This window comes from Penicillium arizonense (genome assembly GCF_001773325.1).
Source record: "Penicillium arizonense strain CBS 141311 chromosome Unknown PENARI_contig008, whole genome shotgun sequence".
Classification (NCBI taxonomy): domain Eukaryota; kingdom Fungi; phylum Ascomycota; class Eurotiomycetes; order Eurotiales; family Aspergillaceae; genus Penicillium; species Penicillium arizonense.
In genome coordinates, this window is record NW_019173285.1 from 61,959 (window position 1) to 79,540 (window position 17,582).

Sequence of the window (17,582 nt, forward strand, 5' to 3'; positions counted from 1 at the left end):
GACAGCGAACCGTTGTTCGTGAAAGAGTTAGGAATCTGGATCCAAAGCTTTTTTTTTTAAATTTTTTGGAGAGAGCAAGGGGAGGGTGGAGACGCCGACTCCGACAATGCGGAGATCAGTTGAATATTGGAGATGAGACATCACAGGGATTGCAGCGTATAGTTGCGGGATTTATGTGACTGGGAGCTACAGTACGCAGTACAGATGAGTCTTGACGTGTGTGATGCATATCACGAGAATGCAAGTACAGTAGTATACTCCTGTGAGTGCTGACATTTACGTGTAGAACTGTGAATACTTCCAGCTCCCTCTGATTGGACGTTATAGCCGGGGAGGGACCGCCATGGATCTTGCGCCTTTGACTCCACAGCTACGAGCTACCAGAGCCGCAGACAGTGCCGAAGTGGAGTTCTTAGCCTGTCGCAAGTCTTTTTCCCTCTTTGCCTTCTAGAAAGATCACGGGAAAATAGATTCGGCGGCCGGCGACGGAGACTGCCGCTCAATTGTCGCTTACATAGCCTCGATAGGAAAACCATCCGGTGTCTTCTCCCCGGTGAGTCCTTTCGGTGTGTTTCGAATCCGCCGTCTTGGTGATATCTGCTCCGTGAATGGCCTCAGCCGCCGACAGGCCCCAGGGGTATATACATATCCAGCACGGCCACTATTTTTTTCTCATTCGGACTTCCCTTTCCAGGGCTGGAACAGCATCCACTGGCCACATCAGCTCGACTTCGGAATCTAGGGATCTGCCTCGCACTGATTGGATCCCTTGTCCGTTGTGTCAGGCTTCTATTAATAATTATTAGACTCTTCTCTGCTGCGTACAGGGCATCATCTGAGCGGATTCGTCAGTGCTTTCCCAGCACTTCCCAACGTTGGGAAGGCTTGTCAGGGCTTGGCCTGTGAGTGTCGCGTGGGAGATGCAAGGAGGTGAAGCTATATACGTATTCTCCCTTGGAATGAGATCATATGTCGGAAAATGCCTCAGAATGTCGGGCTGTTGCTGAGTACAGGTCTTTGTTTTCTCAATGAAAAAAAGGAAATATTTTTAATACATATTTTAGTGTATACCCTGGTCTAGACAATGGAGACCCTTATGGACATGACCCAATGGTTAACTCCCATAGCTCTCCCCAGACGATCATCCGATCCATACCGATTAGTCCAGCTAATACGGAGTACAGCTATCCATCCATACAATATCCCTAGTCCTACCCAACTATCTAATTAATTATATTCCAATTGGATTCAATTGAATTGAATTCAATTGTCAGTTATGTCGAATAGCTAGTATAAAGCAAACATTGACGTGACATCAGGTGTCGTCATGCGCCCAAAACAGGTTCTCCTTAGCTCAAGCCCCCATCAACATCCCCATCATCACACCTGGACATCCAAACCACACCACAAATCATTTCACCCTAAGCCTGCCACCTAGAAATCTGCCCATCGGGCCTAATCCAGAATGCCCACCGAAACAGAACCGCTCCTCCCACGCTACGAGGACGACACCTCGCGTCAGCGTCGCCTCCACCAAAAACTACATAGCTACCAGATGGTTCGCGCCCTCTCCGAAGGGTACATGCCAACAACCGAACAAACAATCAGCAATCTCCGCACCCTCCTCGCTTCAGATGTCCTCAATCTCGCCAACAAGGACATCGGCAGCGTCGGTCGCCAGCTAGTGCGGGACAGTCGACTGTGGATCCAGACCTTCATCGAGTTCCTCGCGGCGAAGAACAGCCACGACCAGCTCCAGGAATTCCTGTGGCGCCTGGCCCGTTCGCGGATCTCGGTGGATAGTGGGAGGGTTTCGCAGCAGGCTGCCCACGTGAAGGCGCGGGCTGATACTAAAGCTGGTGGGTCGCTCTACCTTAGCATATGTCTCTCCAGGATGGGGAGGCTTGGCATTGGGTTTCTCTGTGCATAGTCATTCGCTAATGCCTTTTTATAGCTTACGATAGTTTCCGCACGGTTGGGGGGTTGCTCTTGACGAATGCTGATTTTCGGCTTTTTGTTGATGATGTCGTTACTGTTGGGAGGCAGATCTTTGCTGATACTGCCGAATCTCTGGCTGAATCTTCGAAGCTTGTTGCGGAGCAGGTTAAACCTTCTGAAGAGGAGGCTCGGGCGCTGAATGGGGCTGGTGCTGACGCTGGTCATGAGTTGTCGGCGGATCAGGTGAGGGAGGAGATTACACACGTCGCAGATGTTGTTGGCGAAGGCGCTGCGGATACTGGACATGATGCTGTGGAGAGTGCGAAAGAGCATCTGTCTGGTCGAGAGAGGGATACTCTATTGTTCCGATTGAAGCAAGCTGTTACAAGGCTTCGCGAGAGAACTGACTACTCCGACTCGGTCTCGACACTCGCTGAATTGGTTAAGCGCTATGCTAAGATCTACGCCGATGTTGCACAGGAAACTACCTCTGTCGCTCAAGAAGATCTGGATGTAAATGTCGATCTAAAGCGAGCGGTCGACGAATTCTGGGTCCTCTTACGCTCCTTTGGGGACGCTAAAGAATGGGATCGGCTTCAGCAGAAGTTCCATGATGTCCTTCGCCACGCGAATAAGGATCCCGAATTCGATGATCTGTTGGGAGAGGTCGGAACCTCGTTGCAGGATATGCTCACCGACCCTGCCTTTTTCGATTCGGCGCCACAGAAGCTGGACGAACTCAAGCAACAGTCCGAAAAAGTCGGCTCAGAGACGACTCTACGAAAGGACGTGGACAACTTCCTAGCACAAGCGAAGCGGACGTTACGCAGCATCCCCGAAGACCCCGCCGTGTTCAAATTAATCAACGCCACCAAGAAGGTATATCAGCATGCTTGGGCCGCCTACAATGATAAAGCAACCGACCTCCCAGCCGACGTATTGAACGTCTTCTTCCCAGTCTTCCTCCGAACAATCCAATATGTGCCAATCCCACGACTGGAAATATCCGCCCCGGAAATGGATCTACTCCTCGAAAACCTAATCCTCGAACCAGGCCACACAGTAAACTTCTCCTCCTTCCTCCCCTACCGTATGCATCTTCTCACACGCAATGACATCGACATCGTAAAAACCCACTCCAAACGCACAGAAACCCTCATGAAAACAGCCTTCACAATAACAATCCAAGGCCTAAACATCAGCGCCGAAGACTTCGGCTACTGGTTCCGCACTCACACAGGCCTCTTCCACCTAAAAGACGAAGGCATCGCCAGCTTCTACCTTGACCGCCGTGGTATCGACATCTCCCTCGACATCGAAGTCGGTCGCGGCCGCCTAGAGCAGATCTTTTCACTGCGCGGCGTGCGTGTGCGCATCCACAAACTGGATTACAGCGTCACGCGCAGCAGGTGGAGATTTCTGCTCTGGCTGACAAAACCATTCCTGAAACATCTTGTCCGTCGTGTTCTGGAAAAGAAGATTGCCGAGGAGATTGTCGCCGCGGCGCTTGCGCTGAATCGGGAGTTGGTCTTTGCGAGGGAGCGTCTGCGTGCTGCGCGTATTGCTAATCCGCAGGATCTGGCTTCGTTCATCAAAGCTGTGCTTGCGCGACTTAAACCTGCCGACTCGGATGTCCAGGCTAGGATTGGTTTTACGCCGTTAAAGAGTGGGCCTTTCGAGGGTGTCTATGCTCCTGGGAGTATTGTTAAGACTTGGCATGATGAGGCGACTGGTGCGCAGGAAGCTATTGATAATGGGGATGAGACGCAGGGACTAGGCCATACGTGGCGTAATGATATCTTTGATATCACTGGAAGAAACTGAGATTGGATTGGGATTGAGATTGATTCGTGATTTGGTCTTTGTTAGGGATCTGTCAATTTGGCAAACTGTGAAGGATCTCTTTATGATTCACGATTTGGATATGTCTGAAATGGAAATGACTCGATGCGCATGTAACAAACACTCAAAAGCTGTGCCACAGATGAACTTAATACCATCTTCAGTTTAGTCTTCGACTGCAAATATCCAAATATCATAAATTAAATATAATCTCTACTACAACTCCATTTCCCATCTCCCTTTTGCACTTCCTATCTATACACGTGACCCGGCTGAACATTGTTCCTCTCAGGCCACATATCAAAGTAGGTCCAGCTATCAGCATGCGGAGCTAACACCCACCTTCAACAACCCTCTCAATTCCCCCAGGTCAGCGGCTCGGTTTACACCTAACCTAGTGTAACCAACACACTCCATGCCGACTCCATAAACGAACAATCCCCACCATTCCACCACCAAAAACAAAATTGCGAACTGCAGCTCCGACAGGTGGATCGAAGCTTTTAGCAGAGCCGGAGGGAGATACACCAAAACTCAACAAGCAATATACCAGGAAAACGATCGCTTTCAGAATAGAGGACACAAGCTGCGCGCGCAGCTTAACCCGCCAAAATGCAACTATTACGTTTCCTAGTTGCGCTAGCCGTCGTCCTATTCTCAGTCGTCGTCATTGCCGCCGAGGATTATTACAAAGTCCTTGGACTGGCCAAGTCTGCCTCAGAGAAGGATATCAAGAAGGCATACCGAACACTGAGCAAGAAATACCATCCCGATAAGAATCCGTGAGTGAACACCACTTCCCCAATCCCATTATCCTCCACACTTCTCGCAAGCAAATCTAATTTAAATCCCCTTTCCAGTGGCGACGACTCAGCCCGCGAAAAATTCGTCGAAATCGCCGACGCATACGACGTCCTCTCAACAAGCACCCTCCGCAAAGTCTACGACCAATACGGCCACGACGGCGTCGAACAACACCGCAAAGGCGGAACAGCCGGCGGAAGCCACGACCCCTTCGACCTATTCTCGCGCTTCTTCGGCGGTGGCGGACACTCGGGCCATGCGCCGGGCCACCGACGCGGACCAGACATGGAAGTACGGGCCGCGCTACCACTACGGGATTTCTACACGGGCCGGGAAATCAACTTCCTCGTTGAGAAGCAGCAGATCTGCGATTCATGCGAGGGGACCGGATCCAAGGACCACGTGGTGCACACTTGTGACCGGTGTTCTGGGCGGGGCGTGGTTATCCAGAAACACATGCTTGCGCCGGGAATGTTCCAGCAGGTTCAGATGGCTTGTGATGCGTGTGGAGGGAAGGGGAAGAAGATTAAGAATCCATGTCCAGTGTGTGCTGGTAATCGGGTTGTGCGGAAGGAGATTGAGACCAGTGCTAGCATCGAGCCTGGGATGGATAAGGGGACGAGACTTGTGTTTGAGAATGAGGCGGATGAAAGTCCTGATTGGATTGCCGGGGATTTGATTGTTATTCTTGATGAGAAGGAGCCTGAGATGGGGGTTAGTAACGAGGAACGGACTGATGGGACGTTCTTCCGGAGGAAGGGGAGGGATTTGTTTTGGAAGGAGACGCTTTCGTTGAGAGAGGCTTGGATGGGTGGATGGACGAGGGATGTTACGCATCTTGATGGGCATGTTGTTAGGCTTGGACGCGGGCGTGGTCAGGTTGTGCAGCCGCTTGCTGTTGAGACTGTTGCGGGCGAGGGAATGCCGTTTTACTCCGATGGCCATTTGCATGATCAGAATGAGGGCAGTGATGAGCCTGGGAATCTTTATGTGGAATATACTGTTGTTTTGCCGGATCAGATGGAGAGTGGGATGGAGAAGGACTTCCATTCGCTTTGGGAGAAGTGGCACAAGAAGGTCGGTGTTGATTTGGCTAAGGATAGCGGGAGGCCTGTTTACTCGCCTGAAGGGAAGGATGAGTTGTGATTATTAGATTCTTGATTCCCTCTTGCTTTCATCTTTTATACTGTTGACGCTAGCGTGCATTTGATCTGGGCTGGATTATATTAGACCTGGTAGTTAAATGTGAGCATAGACCTTGGTCAGACATGTACTACAAGTCATTCGGAGCCATGCGAAGCACGATTCGTTATCCTCGGCCTCTAGAACTTCATGTTCCTATATTGCCACGTTGGGTAATACCGACGGCCGTTGGCCAGGTATAGACAGACTGCGTGAAGTTACATGTTAGGCACCGCCGCACCGCCCTTGAAGTTAAGCATTAAATCACCCAAAGCTCGCTCGCAAAGGGCCAGGGAAAGGCTCGGAAGTCGGCCGTTTGGATGGGGCAAGATTCTCCCAGAAAACTGTATATGAACGACGTTACTGTAGAAACCCGTTAGAGTCCTCAATTTGACATACTTCGGAAATGATAGTCGACATAACCAGCGTAGTGGCAAATACAATATCTTCCTTTCATCCAAATTCCATCAGCGCACCTAACTCCAGCCCTAACTTTAGTAACTGTCACCCACACGTGGATATATATCGCCCGACCCGCCACATACCCCGAAACCCAAACAGCCCCAAAAACAATTCCCAAAGCCCAAACAGCGCCAACGCACTGAAAACTAAATTCAGTAACAAACTAGCACCGTTTGTTCGCAATGCATACACCCCTTTTCAAGCCGCAGTGGCGGTGGATGGGCAAACAAAGAAAAGAAGGAGAGAATACATGTACAGCGCATAAGCTAGATCTAACCAACTGCCATCCGGCTTGAGTTAGCGCGCCCTGGGGATTCGGTCTAGCCGTAATAGATTGCTAGCTAGGATCGAGCAAGGATCAAGCAGGGATACTGACAGTGGTTTGGGACTAAGCCCCATGTTCAACTACACTTGCCGACGTGTTGTTCTTGACCGGCATTTCGGACAGAGATCTATGTCCATGTATCTTGGTGGAGCCCTAATGTCAATGAAAGGGGTGCGATGTGATGTGCGAGACAGATTGGCGCTCATTTGAGCTGGGTTTGGTTGGGCGAACTGGTCTGGAAGCTTCTCCACTTGGCGGATACGGATTTTGGGGAGGTTGATGGGATTAGATAGGAGCGTGTTCAATGGTAATTTGAGGTCTGAGTGTTGATATGATAGAGTTCTCTAAGGTCTGTGATTCCGCCATGTGCTCGTTTTGCTATACATGCGCCATGGCTTATATTACCCTTCAAGTTATATTATAATATGTTCTTGGAACATCAACATGTTGAGACTCTAATATATTATGAGACCATGTCTTTCAGTAACTACCAATACAATGCATATTCAGCTCCTCTTCCATCGGAAATAACATCCACAATTACCTCGTTCTCACTTCACCTAGCAAACCCCGCTCAAACCCCAAACGAACCGAGGACAGAATTAAAGTTAAATAATAAGCCGGACCCACCTGTCATTCCAAATTCAAACGCTCATCTCTCCACAAACCCGCTCTGTATTCCAAATAGACTGTCTCGGCAAAGTATGATATCTCGACCGAGGGTATTCGGTATATGAAAGGATGGCCAGAATGGATAGCCGTACCCTCGTATGGACTACTCATGATCTACAAGCATTGCCGAGGGGCCAGGATACGACGCACGGCAAGGAAAAGGGCCATCCGCTACACAAAGCAGTTCGTCCATGTTGACAGCCAAGCCCAGGTACTTTAGACATAGTTTAGAGAGTCGACATGTTCGTCGACGTCATCGTGCATCTCCGACCACGAACCCCAAATATGGGGAATCCGATATACGGGCTTCTGACATCCGAGCAGCCAATGTTAACCGTCCACGTTGAACGTAGAGCCCCTAGAAGCAAGGAAGATACATACCTCGGCGGCAAGACTGGGCCAGGGCATGATGCAGTCCCTAGTTCTAGGCTTGCGGAGCGAGGCGTCTTCGATCCGAATATACGGTTCTGCAGAATGAAGCACAAATAACCAAACTACTGGACGTTGTGGCGTTGTTTTGAAACGTCGCTCAGCGGAAGTTCGTATCGATGTACGTTGTGCTTATCTGTATTGCGCATCTCGTATCTATATTCGATACCCTGCATACCATCTCAAAGAGAATGGAAGTAACTAAGTGGAGGGGTTTACATATCTGCATGCAGGTGCCGGGATTCCTTTGACGGCAGTAAGGAACTCAGTGGAGCTCCCGAATCATGGCGTCTAGCCACGGTGCTGGGCGTAGTTCTTATTCCTTAATCAGTAATGTCCCGAGGGGTCGGGAGGAGCTCTATAGTACAAACAGAGTGTTGGTCGCCAGTTGCGATGTGGAGATTTGCTGTTTCATGGGTTTGGGAGTTTGGATAGGTTGTATGATAGGTTTTGGATTGGCACTAAATTAGTCTAAGTGTTCGGGGTTTGTCGTGCAATGTACTAACTAGCAGGGGTGTACTGTGTTCTAGCAGGGATGTAAGGTTTAAGTAACGTTACCCTAAACAATACCTAGTGCAATTGGATCGTTCATTCGGCAATTGTTTCTTTTTTAAATTAATCCTCTAATAACTAACACATTTTACATATAATGGCAGGCAAAAAGGCTCTGGAAGGCAAGGAGTATACCAGCTAATATTAAATAGTCGACCTTTTGCAGAATAATCGCACTATAGTTCAGGAGGAGCTTCCACAGAAGATTCTTTGCAAACAGAGAGGTGGGGGAGGGGATGGAAAGCTAGGAAAGTGACTAGTGGGCTTTGTCGCAGTCGGCGGGTTTTCTCATATTGTCCACCCAATCACAGCTCGATAATAATAGCTTTTAGCGCTGAAAAACACTGGATATGACAGCGATCCACAAACGTGCGTAGCTGAAGTTGGGTTCTACAAATAAACGGTAATATGCGTCTCTCCGGAGGTGCAGCGTCTCGGAATTGTTGGCCTTGCATCCGATTCTGTGGTTCGATATTTTTGGATTGCATAGACTGCAGTATATGTAGCTAGCTGCATATGGATCTATACAACGTTATACAGGGCATGTATGGGGAACACGCGACAACCGGATTCCAACTATATTTTGTGATTTGATTGGGAGACTTTGTGTAACGGATCCACGTTATTACATGAATGTATCATAATACTTTCTTTAATAACTGTAGTTGAAGCGTCGAAGGATTGTTGTGTATTTACACGTGAGGAAGTAGCTCGTGCATGAACTACTCTCCAGAAGATTATGCTCTAGGGGTCCAGACTGTCTCAGAGATCGGCGGAATTGAGCGCATACGCAAATCCCGTTTCTTTCGGGCATCGCGATTGTCGACGCTTGGACGATTGTGCGACTAGATATATGGCCGGTCCGCATTGATGTGAGATCCAGGGAGCTTCTGGCATCCATCCTATTCCAACATCCAACGCTATCTAAATCTTACACTCAATTCCTACATCCTGCTTCTACATCTGACTATTATACCCTACACACCTCCAACCTGTACATATTCCAGCATCAGGGAAGATGCGTCCATTATTGTTAGACACTGTCGTCAGCGACGAAGGCATAGCTCCCGATGCTCTGGAACCTATTGCAATCGTCGGCCTTGCAAACCGTTTCCCCCAGCAAGCCTCAACCACCGAGGGTCTATGGGAGCTGCTTCTAGAATCCCGTTCGACATGGTCACCTATACCCAAGGAAAGATTCAATTCGGACGCCTTTTACCACCCTGACCCCGAACACGGGGGAACAGTATGCTGTAACCATTGTATGCTTTCGGTATTATCAGCCACTGACCTTCTGTACCTAGTTTCATGTCCGAGGAGGTCACTATCTCTCTGAAGACCCCGCCTACTTCGATGGATCTTTCTTCAATATTACCAAGAATGAACTCTTGACTCTTGATCCTCAACAGAGGTTGGTCATGGAAAATGTATACCACGCTTTGGAAAATGCAGGTATTCCTCTATCCAGTGCTGTTGGCTCCAACACATCCGTTTTTGTCAGCGGATTCAACCATGACTACCTTGGAATCCTCAATTCTGACCCAGAGACTTCCCTTAAGTACAAGCCTACGGGCGTCACCAACGCCATTCTGTCAAACCGTGTCAGCTGGTTTTTTGATTTCAAAGGTCCCAGTATGACCATTGACACAGCTTGCTCCAGCAGCTTGGTGGCTTTACACCTCGCTGTGCAGAGCCTAAGGGCTCGAGAAACCAGCATGGTGTGTTTTATTGCCGTCATTGATGATGAATACTAGCAGACTAACGCGTGGGCATAAATAGGCCATCGTTAGCGGTGTGAGTATCCTCGAGAACCCCGTAGAGACCATCGGCATGAGCCACCATGGTCTTCTGGGGCCTCAAGGACGTTCATTTAGTTTCGACTCACGTGCCGAAGGGTATGCGCAAGGTGAGGGTGTGGGCACAATTGTGGTGAAGCCTCTGCATACAGCGCTGAGGGATGGTGACTCTATTCGCGCGGTCATTCGTGAAACTGGTGTCAACCAGGATGGCCGCACTTCAGGTATCACAGTGCCCAGTGCCGATGCCCAAGAAAGACTTATACGTGAGGTATACTGGAGAGCTGGTCTGGATCTTGAAGATACACGACTCGTGGAAGCCCATGGCACGGGAACAAGCACCGGAGATCCTATCGAAGCCGGCGCCCTTGCACGCGCATTCAAATGCCGGCGAGATACTCCGCTCTACATCGGAACTATCAAATCTTCCATTGGACATCTGGAGGGAGGCTCCGGCGTGGCAGGAATTATCAAGGCTATCCTCACTCTTGAATCCGGCATCATCACGCCCAACTATGACATGAAGCAAGTCAACCCTAAGATCCCTGCTGCAGATTGGGGCATCAAGTTCCCCACTGAGAATATTCCGTGGCCCTCGCAGGGCTTACGAAGGATATCAGTCAACTCATTCGGAATTGGTGGCACCAATGCTCATTGCATCCTTGACGACGCCTACAACTATCTCGATGATCGCCATCTCGCAGGAGCTCATTGCACAACTCCGATTGTTCCAACAAAACAGAATATAAAGCGCCAGCTGTTGGCCATTTCCAAAGTCGCAAAAGACACAGACCATAGCTTCTCAGATAGCGCAGTGGAAAGTGATCACTCAGGGAATGGATATGACACCCCTTCAACTGATGGGTTCTGCTCCTCACCTACTTACACCTCCACTGGCTATACAAACCTGGGGGACCAACAGAAGGTTTTCCTGCTCTCTGCATTCGATGAGGATGGCGTCAAACGAAATGCATCTGCACTAGCCAAGTATCTCAAGTGCAAGATGAAGCAGTCAGGCCTCCACACACAACTCCTCGATGATCTTTCGTTCACTCTGTCCAAGAAAAGATCCCAGTTTCCTTGGAAGAGCTATGTCATGGCATCTTCTGTTAAGGAGCTGACATGGAATTTGTCGGAATGCAATTACGTCAAACCTATAAGAATGACCCAATCGCCGGCTGTTCAATTTGTGTTCACTGGTCAGGGCGCTCAGTATCAAGCCATGGGCCGAGAGCTCATGGTATATCCTGTTTTTCGGGAGTCTCTGGAGGAAGCATCCGACTACATTCGTCGGCTTGGTAGTCCCTGGTCACTACTCGGTGAGAAGATTTCTGTTCTACTGTTGTATGTTCTGGGCTAATATTTCTAGATGAACTGGTAACTGAAAGAACATCACTCCGAGTTAACTTGCCCGAACTTGCCCACCCGCTGTGTACTGCCCTGCAAGTTGCTCTTGTAGAGCTTTTTGCCAGCTGGGGTATTTTCCCAACACACGTAACGGGCCACTCGTCTGGTGAGATAGCGGCTGCCTACTGTGCCGGAAAGCTATCCCGCGAAGCTGCTTGGAAAGTCGCATACCTTCGCGGATATGTGTCTTCTAAGCAACTCTCGGCAAAAGGAGCAATGATGGCAGTTGGTCTCCCTGTGCAGCAGCTAGAGCCATATCTGGAATCTGTGCGGAGGGACTTCGCTGGGGAGCTAATAATTGCCTGTCGAAATAGCCCCAAGAACAACACTGTTTCTGGAGACGAGGCTTTGATTGATTACCTCAAAGACCTTCTTGAGGACGATGCGGTTTTCGCTCGAAAATTGAATGTTAAGAACGCCTACCACTCAGCTCACATGCAAGCTATCGCCGGCGACTACCTCCGCTTCATGGGCACGCTTCCTTATGGAAGGCGGTTGGCAGCTCCACATCCAGTGCACATGTTTTCTACTGTGACTGGAAAGGAAGTCAAAGAGCACCAACTGCCTGGTCAATACTGGGTGGATAACATGGTCTCTCCAGTTCTTTTCACCTGCGGTTTGACTGAAATGGCTTCCCAATCTACTTCCTGTCTTGGTCCAAACAACTCAGATCCCTTGCGTATTCTAGTGGAAATAGGGCCTCACTCAACCCTGCAAAGCGCAATCAAAGAAACTCTCACCTCCAAAAGCCCCAAACTGGAATACAAGTATTTCCCGGTACTCAAACGAACAGATCACAACCAGAACACTATCCTCACCGCAGTTGGCTTCTTAGGTGCTAGCGGCTGCGAGTTAGACTTCCATGCCGTGAACCAAGCGTTTCAATCACAAGCAAGAAGGAGATCCCAACTCTTGGTGGACTTGCCACCATACAGCTTCAAGCATACCGAGAAAATCCTCTATGAGAGTCGGTTAAGCAAGAACTTGCGAACAAGGAAATTCCCACGTCACGACCTGTTTGGCGCACCAATTACGGATTGGAATCCAATTGCACCCAGATGGAGGCACTTTATTAGGTTGGACGAGAACCCTTGGTTGAGGGACCATGTGGTTACTGGCAACTATGTTTACCCTGGTGTGGGCTATCTCGTCATGGTCATCGAAGCGTCGCGACAGTTAGCTGGTGATGGAAAGACCACAGCGAAAATCGCCGGATTCCATCTCCGACGGGTTTCTATGAAAAGAGCCTTGATTGTACCTGATACAAAAGAGGGGATTGAAGTATCTTTGTCAATGGCCAATGTCGAAGATACCCCATCGACGTCTAGAATCTGGCGCTGCTTCCACATAACGTCCTACAATGCCTCAAGCGACGAGTGGACAGAGCACTGCACTGGGCAGATTATGGTTGAGCACGCATCACCACCCGATCCCGTGGATGCTGGCCGTGACGCAGCAGAGGAGACGAAAGCTTGGAAAGCAGATCTCGCACATGCAAACAAAGTATGTAGCAGTCCACTCAACTTCGAATCTATCTACAACGACCTCCAAAAATCCGGACTCGCTTTTGGCCCACTGTTCCAGAATCTTTCAGAGGTCCGTGGCAGTGGCCTTGGTCCCAAGTCAGCTCTTGGATCTGTCGTCGGATCAGTGACTGTTCCAGATATCGCACAGTACATGCCAAAACAGTTCATGCACTCCCATTTGATCCACCCTGCCACCATGGATAGCATGATCCACCTCATGATTGCAGCTGTTATGGATTACACTGGAAAATCCACCTTAGACCATGTCAGATTGCCAACTTCCATTCGCGATGTCTGGGTATCAGCAGATCTCAACCCAGCCCCGTCACACAAGTTTACAGGGCATGCACGTGTTTCTGCAGCCAAGTCCCACAAGTTCGAGGGCCAGATTCGGATTCTGGATGAAGACTCAAACACACAGCGTATCCGCATGGATGGCATTGAGCTCACTCCACTCGAAAACGACCTTCCTCAAAAAGCTGAGCGCAAGCTATGCAGTGCGATTGAGTGGAAACCTGATGTCCATTTCCTTGATTTAGGTACTTCTTGTGGTTTTACCGCTGTTGCACCCACAGACACTAAGGCTCAGTACTGGGTGAAACAGCTTCAGCTTGCCACAATGCTCTATGTCACAGATGCACTCACTGAGTTTAAGGACGCTGATTTAATGAGGCTTGATTTACATATGCAAAGATTCGTTGATTGGATGAAACATCATCAACAGCTGCTGAAATCGAACGAAATCATTCATCTTCCATACAGGGAATTCCAGCAAGTTGCACAGAACCCTGCTCTGAAGGAAGCCATTGGCAAAGAGATTGAGTCACACAGTGCTGAAGGTGCTATTACGGCCCGAATGGGTCGCAATATTGCCAAGATCATAAGACAAGAGATTGATCCACTGCATCTCATGTTCGGCAAAGATGATTTGATGGAGCAAGTCTATAAGGAGGGCCTCCATCTCTACAACCTACCTCAACATCTCCAAAGCCATTTGACTCTCCTTCGTCATCATCATTCTGACTTGAGCATTCTTGAAATCGGTGGCGGGACTGGTAGCTTCACTGCAGAAGTCCTTACCGTCTTGTCCCCAGACCCAGAAAAGAGCAAAGGCAGCGTAGCAAGCTACACATTTACTGACATCTCATCCGGTTTCTTCGAAAGGGCCAAGCAACGCTTCCAGCCGTGGGCGGATATCATGAAGTTTCAATCTCTCAACATTGAAAGCGATCCAGTTGATCAAGGGCTGCAACTAGGAACATACGATCTGATTTTTGCTGGAAATGTCATCCACGCCACGGCCAACTTGCAAGCCACTTTGCAGAACCTGCGATCTCTGCTTCGACCTGGTGGCCAACTTATCATGCAGGAAGGTATCAGACAGGACTTCCTCTGGTATCCCCTTGTTTTCGGACAGCTTCCTGGATGGTGGCTTGGTAATGAACCTATCAGGAAATGGTGTCCTTATATTCCTGCAACTGAATGGGATACCCTTTTACAGGCGTCGGGATTCTCTGGCGTCGATATTGAATACCCTAGTTCTGATGATCCTGATCTGACTTGGCAGAGTATTTTGGTTTCTTCTGCTGTCACTGCTTCCCAACAGAAGACACTTGGTGACGCATTCATCCTGACGAGCGGTTCATACCCAGAGAGCATAGATGACTCTCTGGTTAGACTTCTACGGGAGATGGGATATACCAATGTTCTCATTCTGGAGCCATCAGCGATTCAAAATAATGTCAGAACAGATTCCCTCTGCGTCTCACTCCTTGATCTGAATTACAACTGCCTCGACAATATGAGTGAATCAGAATACCAGGTCTTAAAAGGGGTCTTGACTAAGTGTCACAACATTTTGTGGGTGACAACTGGTCATCAATCTCGCCCGCACTCAAGCATGAGCCTGGGTCTTCTTCGATCGTTGCGTTGGGAGCGAGACGCCGACGGTTCAAACATAGTTATCCTCACTGTGGGAGACGACAACAATTGCCAAACGGGAAACCTGGATCGAGACATTTGCAAGATTGTAAAGCGGCAATTTGTGGATGAGCCAGAGAATGACCGCCATGCTGAATATCTTCTACGTGATGGTATAACTCACATTGGTCGCTTGAAGGAATGGGACGCAGCGGATCAATTCCTTGCCAGCCAGTCATCTCGATCGGGGCCCCAGCTTCAACGAATTGGTCACATTGATCAAGCCATTCAGTTACAGGAGCCAGATTCTAGAACTGGTGACTATGTCTGGGTTACTGATCGGCAGCATGAAACGCCGTTGGGGGGCACCCAGATCGAGATCTACACGCAAGCGGTTGGTCTCAGTTCACCTGGCCTTTCAAACAGCCTTTCAAATGAAGCTGCCGGATTTGTTACGAAGGTCGGGTCCAGGGTGACAAGCCTAAGCCCAGGTGATAGAGTTGTGTGTGTCTCCGGCGACAAAGACGGTTGCTTCCGAACGCATATTCGAGTCTGTCAGAAACTGGTAACCAAGATCCCCAGCAACATCTCGTTCGAAACGGCGGCCAGTCTGCCTGTTGCGCTCCTGACAACAGACTATGCACTTAGTCTCTCAGAGATTAGCTGTTATGCAGGAAGCTGGCCCACCATCTTGATCCATGATGGTATGGCTCCCGTCAGCCGAGCGGCCATTCAAGTTGCACTAGCTATTAAAGCCGAAGTATATGTCTGTGTTACAACTGTTGAAGAACGCATGTTCATCGTCTCTGAATATGGCATTCCGGAGCACCACATTTTCTCTAGTCGAGATTTCATGTTTTCCAAGGGTGTCATGCGATGCACCAATGGCAAAGGAGTCATGATCAGTTTCAACACGCCATCCGGCGAGGCACTTCAAGAGACATTGAAATGCATTTCTCCATTTGGGAAGATTTTCGAGTTTGCAGGTTCAAATGAAAATGGCAAAACCACAATTGATCTGGCGTCGATTCCCCGATGTGCGAGCATACATAGGGTCAACATACCGTTGATGGCTCAGCTAGGAGGGGATCTCACTCCGCTTCTTTCAGACCGACTCAGAGAGAGTCTTATCTTGTATTCTGAGGGCAAGATCAAGGAGATCCAATCCGTGACTGTCATGGACTTTTCTCAAATCAAGGAAGGCATCCAAGCCCAAAGCAGTGGCAAAGCCGGTAGCATTGTTTTCACCCTGAACCCCTCGAGCATGATTCCTGTTGTCCCGCAGCCAACAACACCATATCAGTTCGAGTCAGATGTGTCCTACGTTCTTGCCGGCGGATATGGCGGTTTAGGTCGCAGCCTCGCACGATGGATGGTATCTCGCGGAGCAAGGAATCTAATTTTCCTATCACGTTCATCGGCATCAAGCCCGGAGAAAGTGGAAATGATCACTGATCTCACCAACATGGGCTGCAAAGTCCATTCACTTGCTTGTGATGTTTCAGATATTCAAAGCCTCACAGTACTGTCCGAAGGAACCTTTTCCTATCTGCCTCCAATCAAAGGATGCATCCAAGCTTCCATGGTATTAAGAGTAGGTCGATGCGTGTCTGATACAATACAAAAGCTAACAAATCCCCAGGACGGCGCCTTTGAAGGGCTTTCTTACGAAGATTGGCAAGCCGCTATCAAACCCAAAGTCGAAGGTTCCTGGAATCTACACAAGACCCTGCCAAACGACATGGACTTCTTCGTGATGTTATCCTCCGTCGCAGGCATCTTCGGTAACCGTGGACAATCAAACTACGCAGCAGGAAATACCTTTCAGGATGCACTAGCTGCACATCGAGTCTCACGAGGCTTGAAAGCGTCTAGTATTAACCTGGGGAGTGTGTCCAATGTCGGCTGGGTAGCCGAAAACAGAGATACGATTCGCACGAACACAGCACCATTGTTCGAGCTCATTAGGGAAGATGAAGTTCACGCAGCCGTGGAATTTCTCATTGATCCCCGAAACGACAACACGCCGACCAATAACTCACCCGGTCGATCTCAACTTGTCCTCGGCCTTCCAACGGCAGAGATGTGTCGCCAGAACGGCGTGCCTGCGCCTACATACCTCAACTACTCCATGTTCACCCATTTCCGAAATACAGCTACGGCCAAAACCAGTGAAACGTCTGAGCATAAGACTGTCAGCACTGCCGCTCTTTTGAGAGCAACTTCTAGCACCGAGAGTGTCGTCACTGTAATTTCTGACGGAATTGTTTCTCGGCTTGCTTCTCTACTTGCCATTCCTGCCTCTGAGCTTGACGCCCAACGATTTGGATTTGGTAGTATTGACTCTCTCGTGGCTATGGAGTTCCGCTCGTGGATTACGAAGGAGCTTCAGGCTGAAGTCTCTCTTTTAGATATCATGGGAGCGGAGAATATTAGAGCTTTAAGTGAGAAGATTGCAGGGAGGACACGGCTGGTCGAAGGCTCTTCTTAATTCGCTGTTTCATTCTGTTGGTTTATCTTAAATACCGGTTTTTTTCTTACTGTTCTCATGATTCATTGTTTACGTTCCTAATGCCATGCTACGAGACATGATATTTGCTGCATCTTGTTTGTCAATTACTTGGGAGACTGTGTATACCTTTGAGTTTCGGATACACTTATTAGTTTTTGCATGGAATTCCAGTTTTGAGCTTCAACGTTTACACATTGACCCCGTTAATGGAAAAT

At 49.1% G+C, this 17,582-nt stretch overlaps 4 protein-coding genes across 4 annotated transcripts; 3 read left to right on the plus strand and 1 right to left on the minus strand.

The window, feature by feature from the left end:
• Nucleotides 1-1,465: 1,465 nt before the first annotated feature.
• Nucleotides 1,466-3,762, plus strand: PENARI_c008G01756 (uncharacterized protein; the record flags this gene model as incomplete). The annotated part of the gene is made up of 2 exons (XM_022631325.1): nt 1,466-1,859; nt 1,955-3,762. 2 exons carry the CDS (start codon nt 1,466-1,468, stop codon nt 3,760-3,762), a joined length of 2,202 nt encoding a protein of 733 aa, XP_022488632.1.
• A 630-nt stretch (nt 3,763-4,392) lies between these two features.
• On the plus strand, nt 4,393-5,730 carry PENARI_c008G10310 (uncharacterized protein; the record flags this gene model as incomplete). The annotated part of the gene is made up of 2 exons (XM_022631615.1): nt 4,393-4,562; nt 4,641-5,730. 2 exons carry the CDS (start codon nt 4,393-4,395, stop codon nt 5,728-5,730), a joined length of 1,260 nt encoding a protein of 419 aa, XP_022488731.1.
• A 1,711-nt stretch (nt 5,731-7,441) lies between these two features.
• On the minus strand, nt 7,442-7,633 carry PENARI_c008G00279 (uncharacterized protein; the record flags this gene model as incomplete). Its single annotated transcript, XM_022631272.1, has 2 exons — nt 7,442-7,534; nt 7,607-7,633. 2 exons carry the CDS (start codon nt 7,631-7,633, stop codon nt 7,442-7,444), a joined length of 120 nt encoding a protein of 39 aa, XP_022488814.1.
• A 1,591-nt stretch (nt 7,634-9,224) lies between these two features.
• PENARI_c008G05255 (type I polyketide synthase) lies at nt 9,225-17,346 on the plus strand (the record flags this gene model as incomplete). Its single annotated transcript, XM_022631452.1, has 5 exons — nt 9,225-9,452; nt 9,511-9,924; nt 9,986-11,321; nt 11,372-16,440; nt 16,498-17,346. The coding sequence occupies 5 exons, from the start codon at nt 9,225-9,227 to the stop codon at nt 17,344-17,346; spliced, it is 7,896 nt and encodes a 2,631-aa protein (XP_022488882.1).
• Nucleotides 17,347-17,582: the final 236 nt, after the last annotated feature.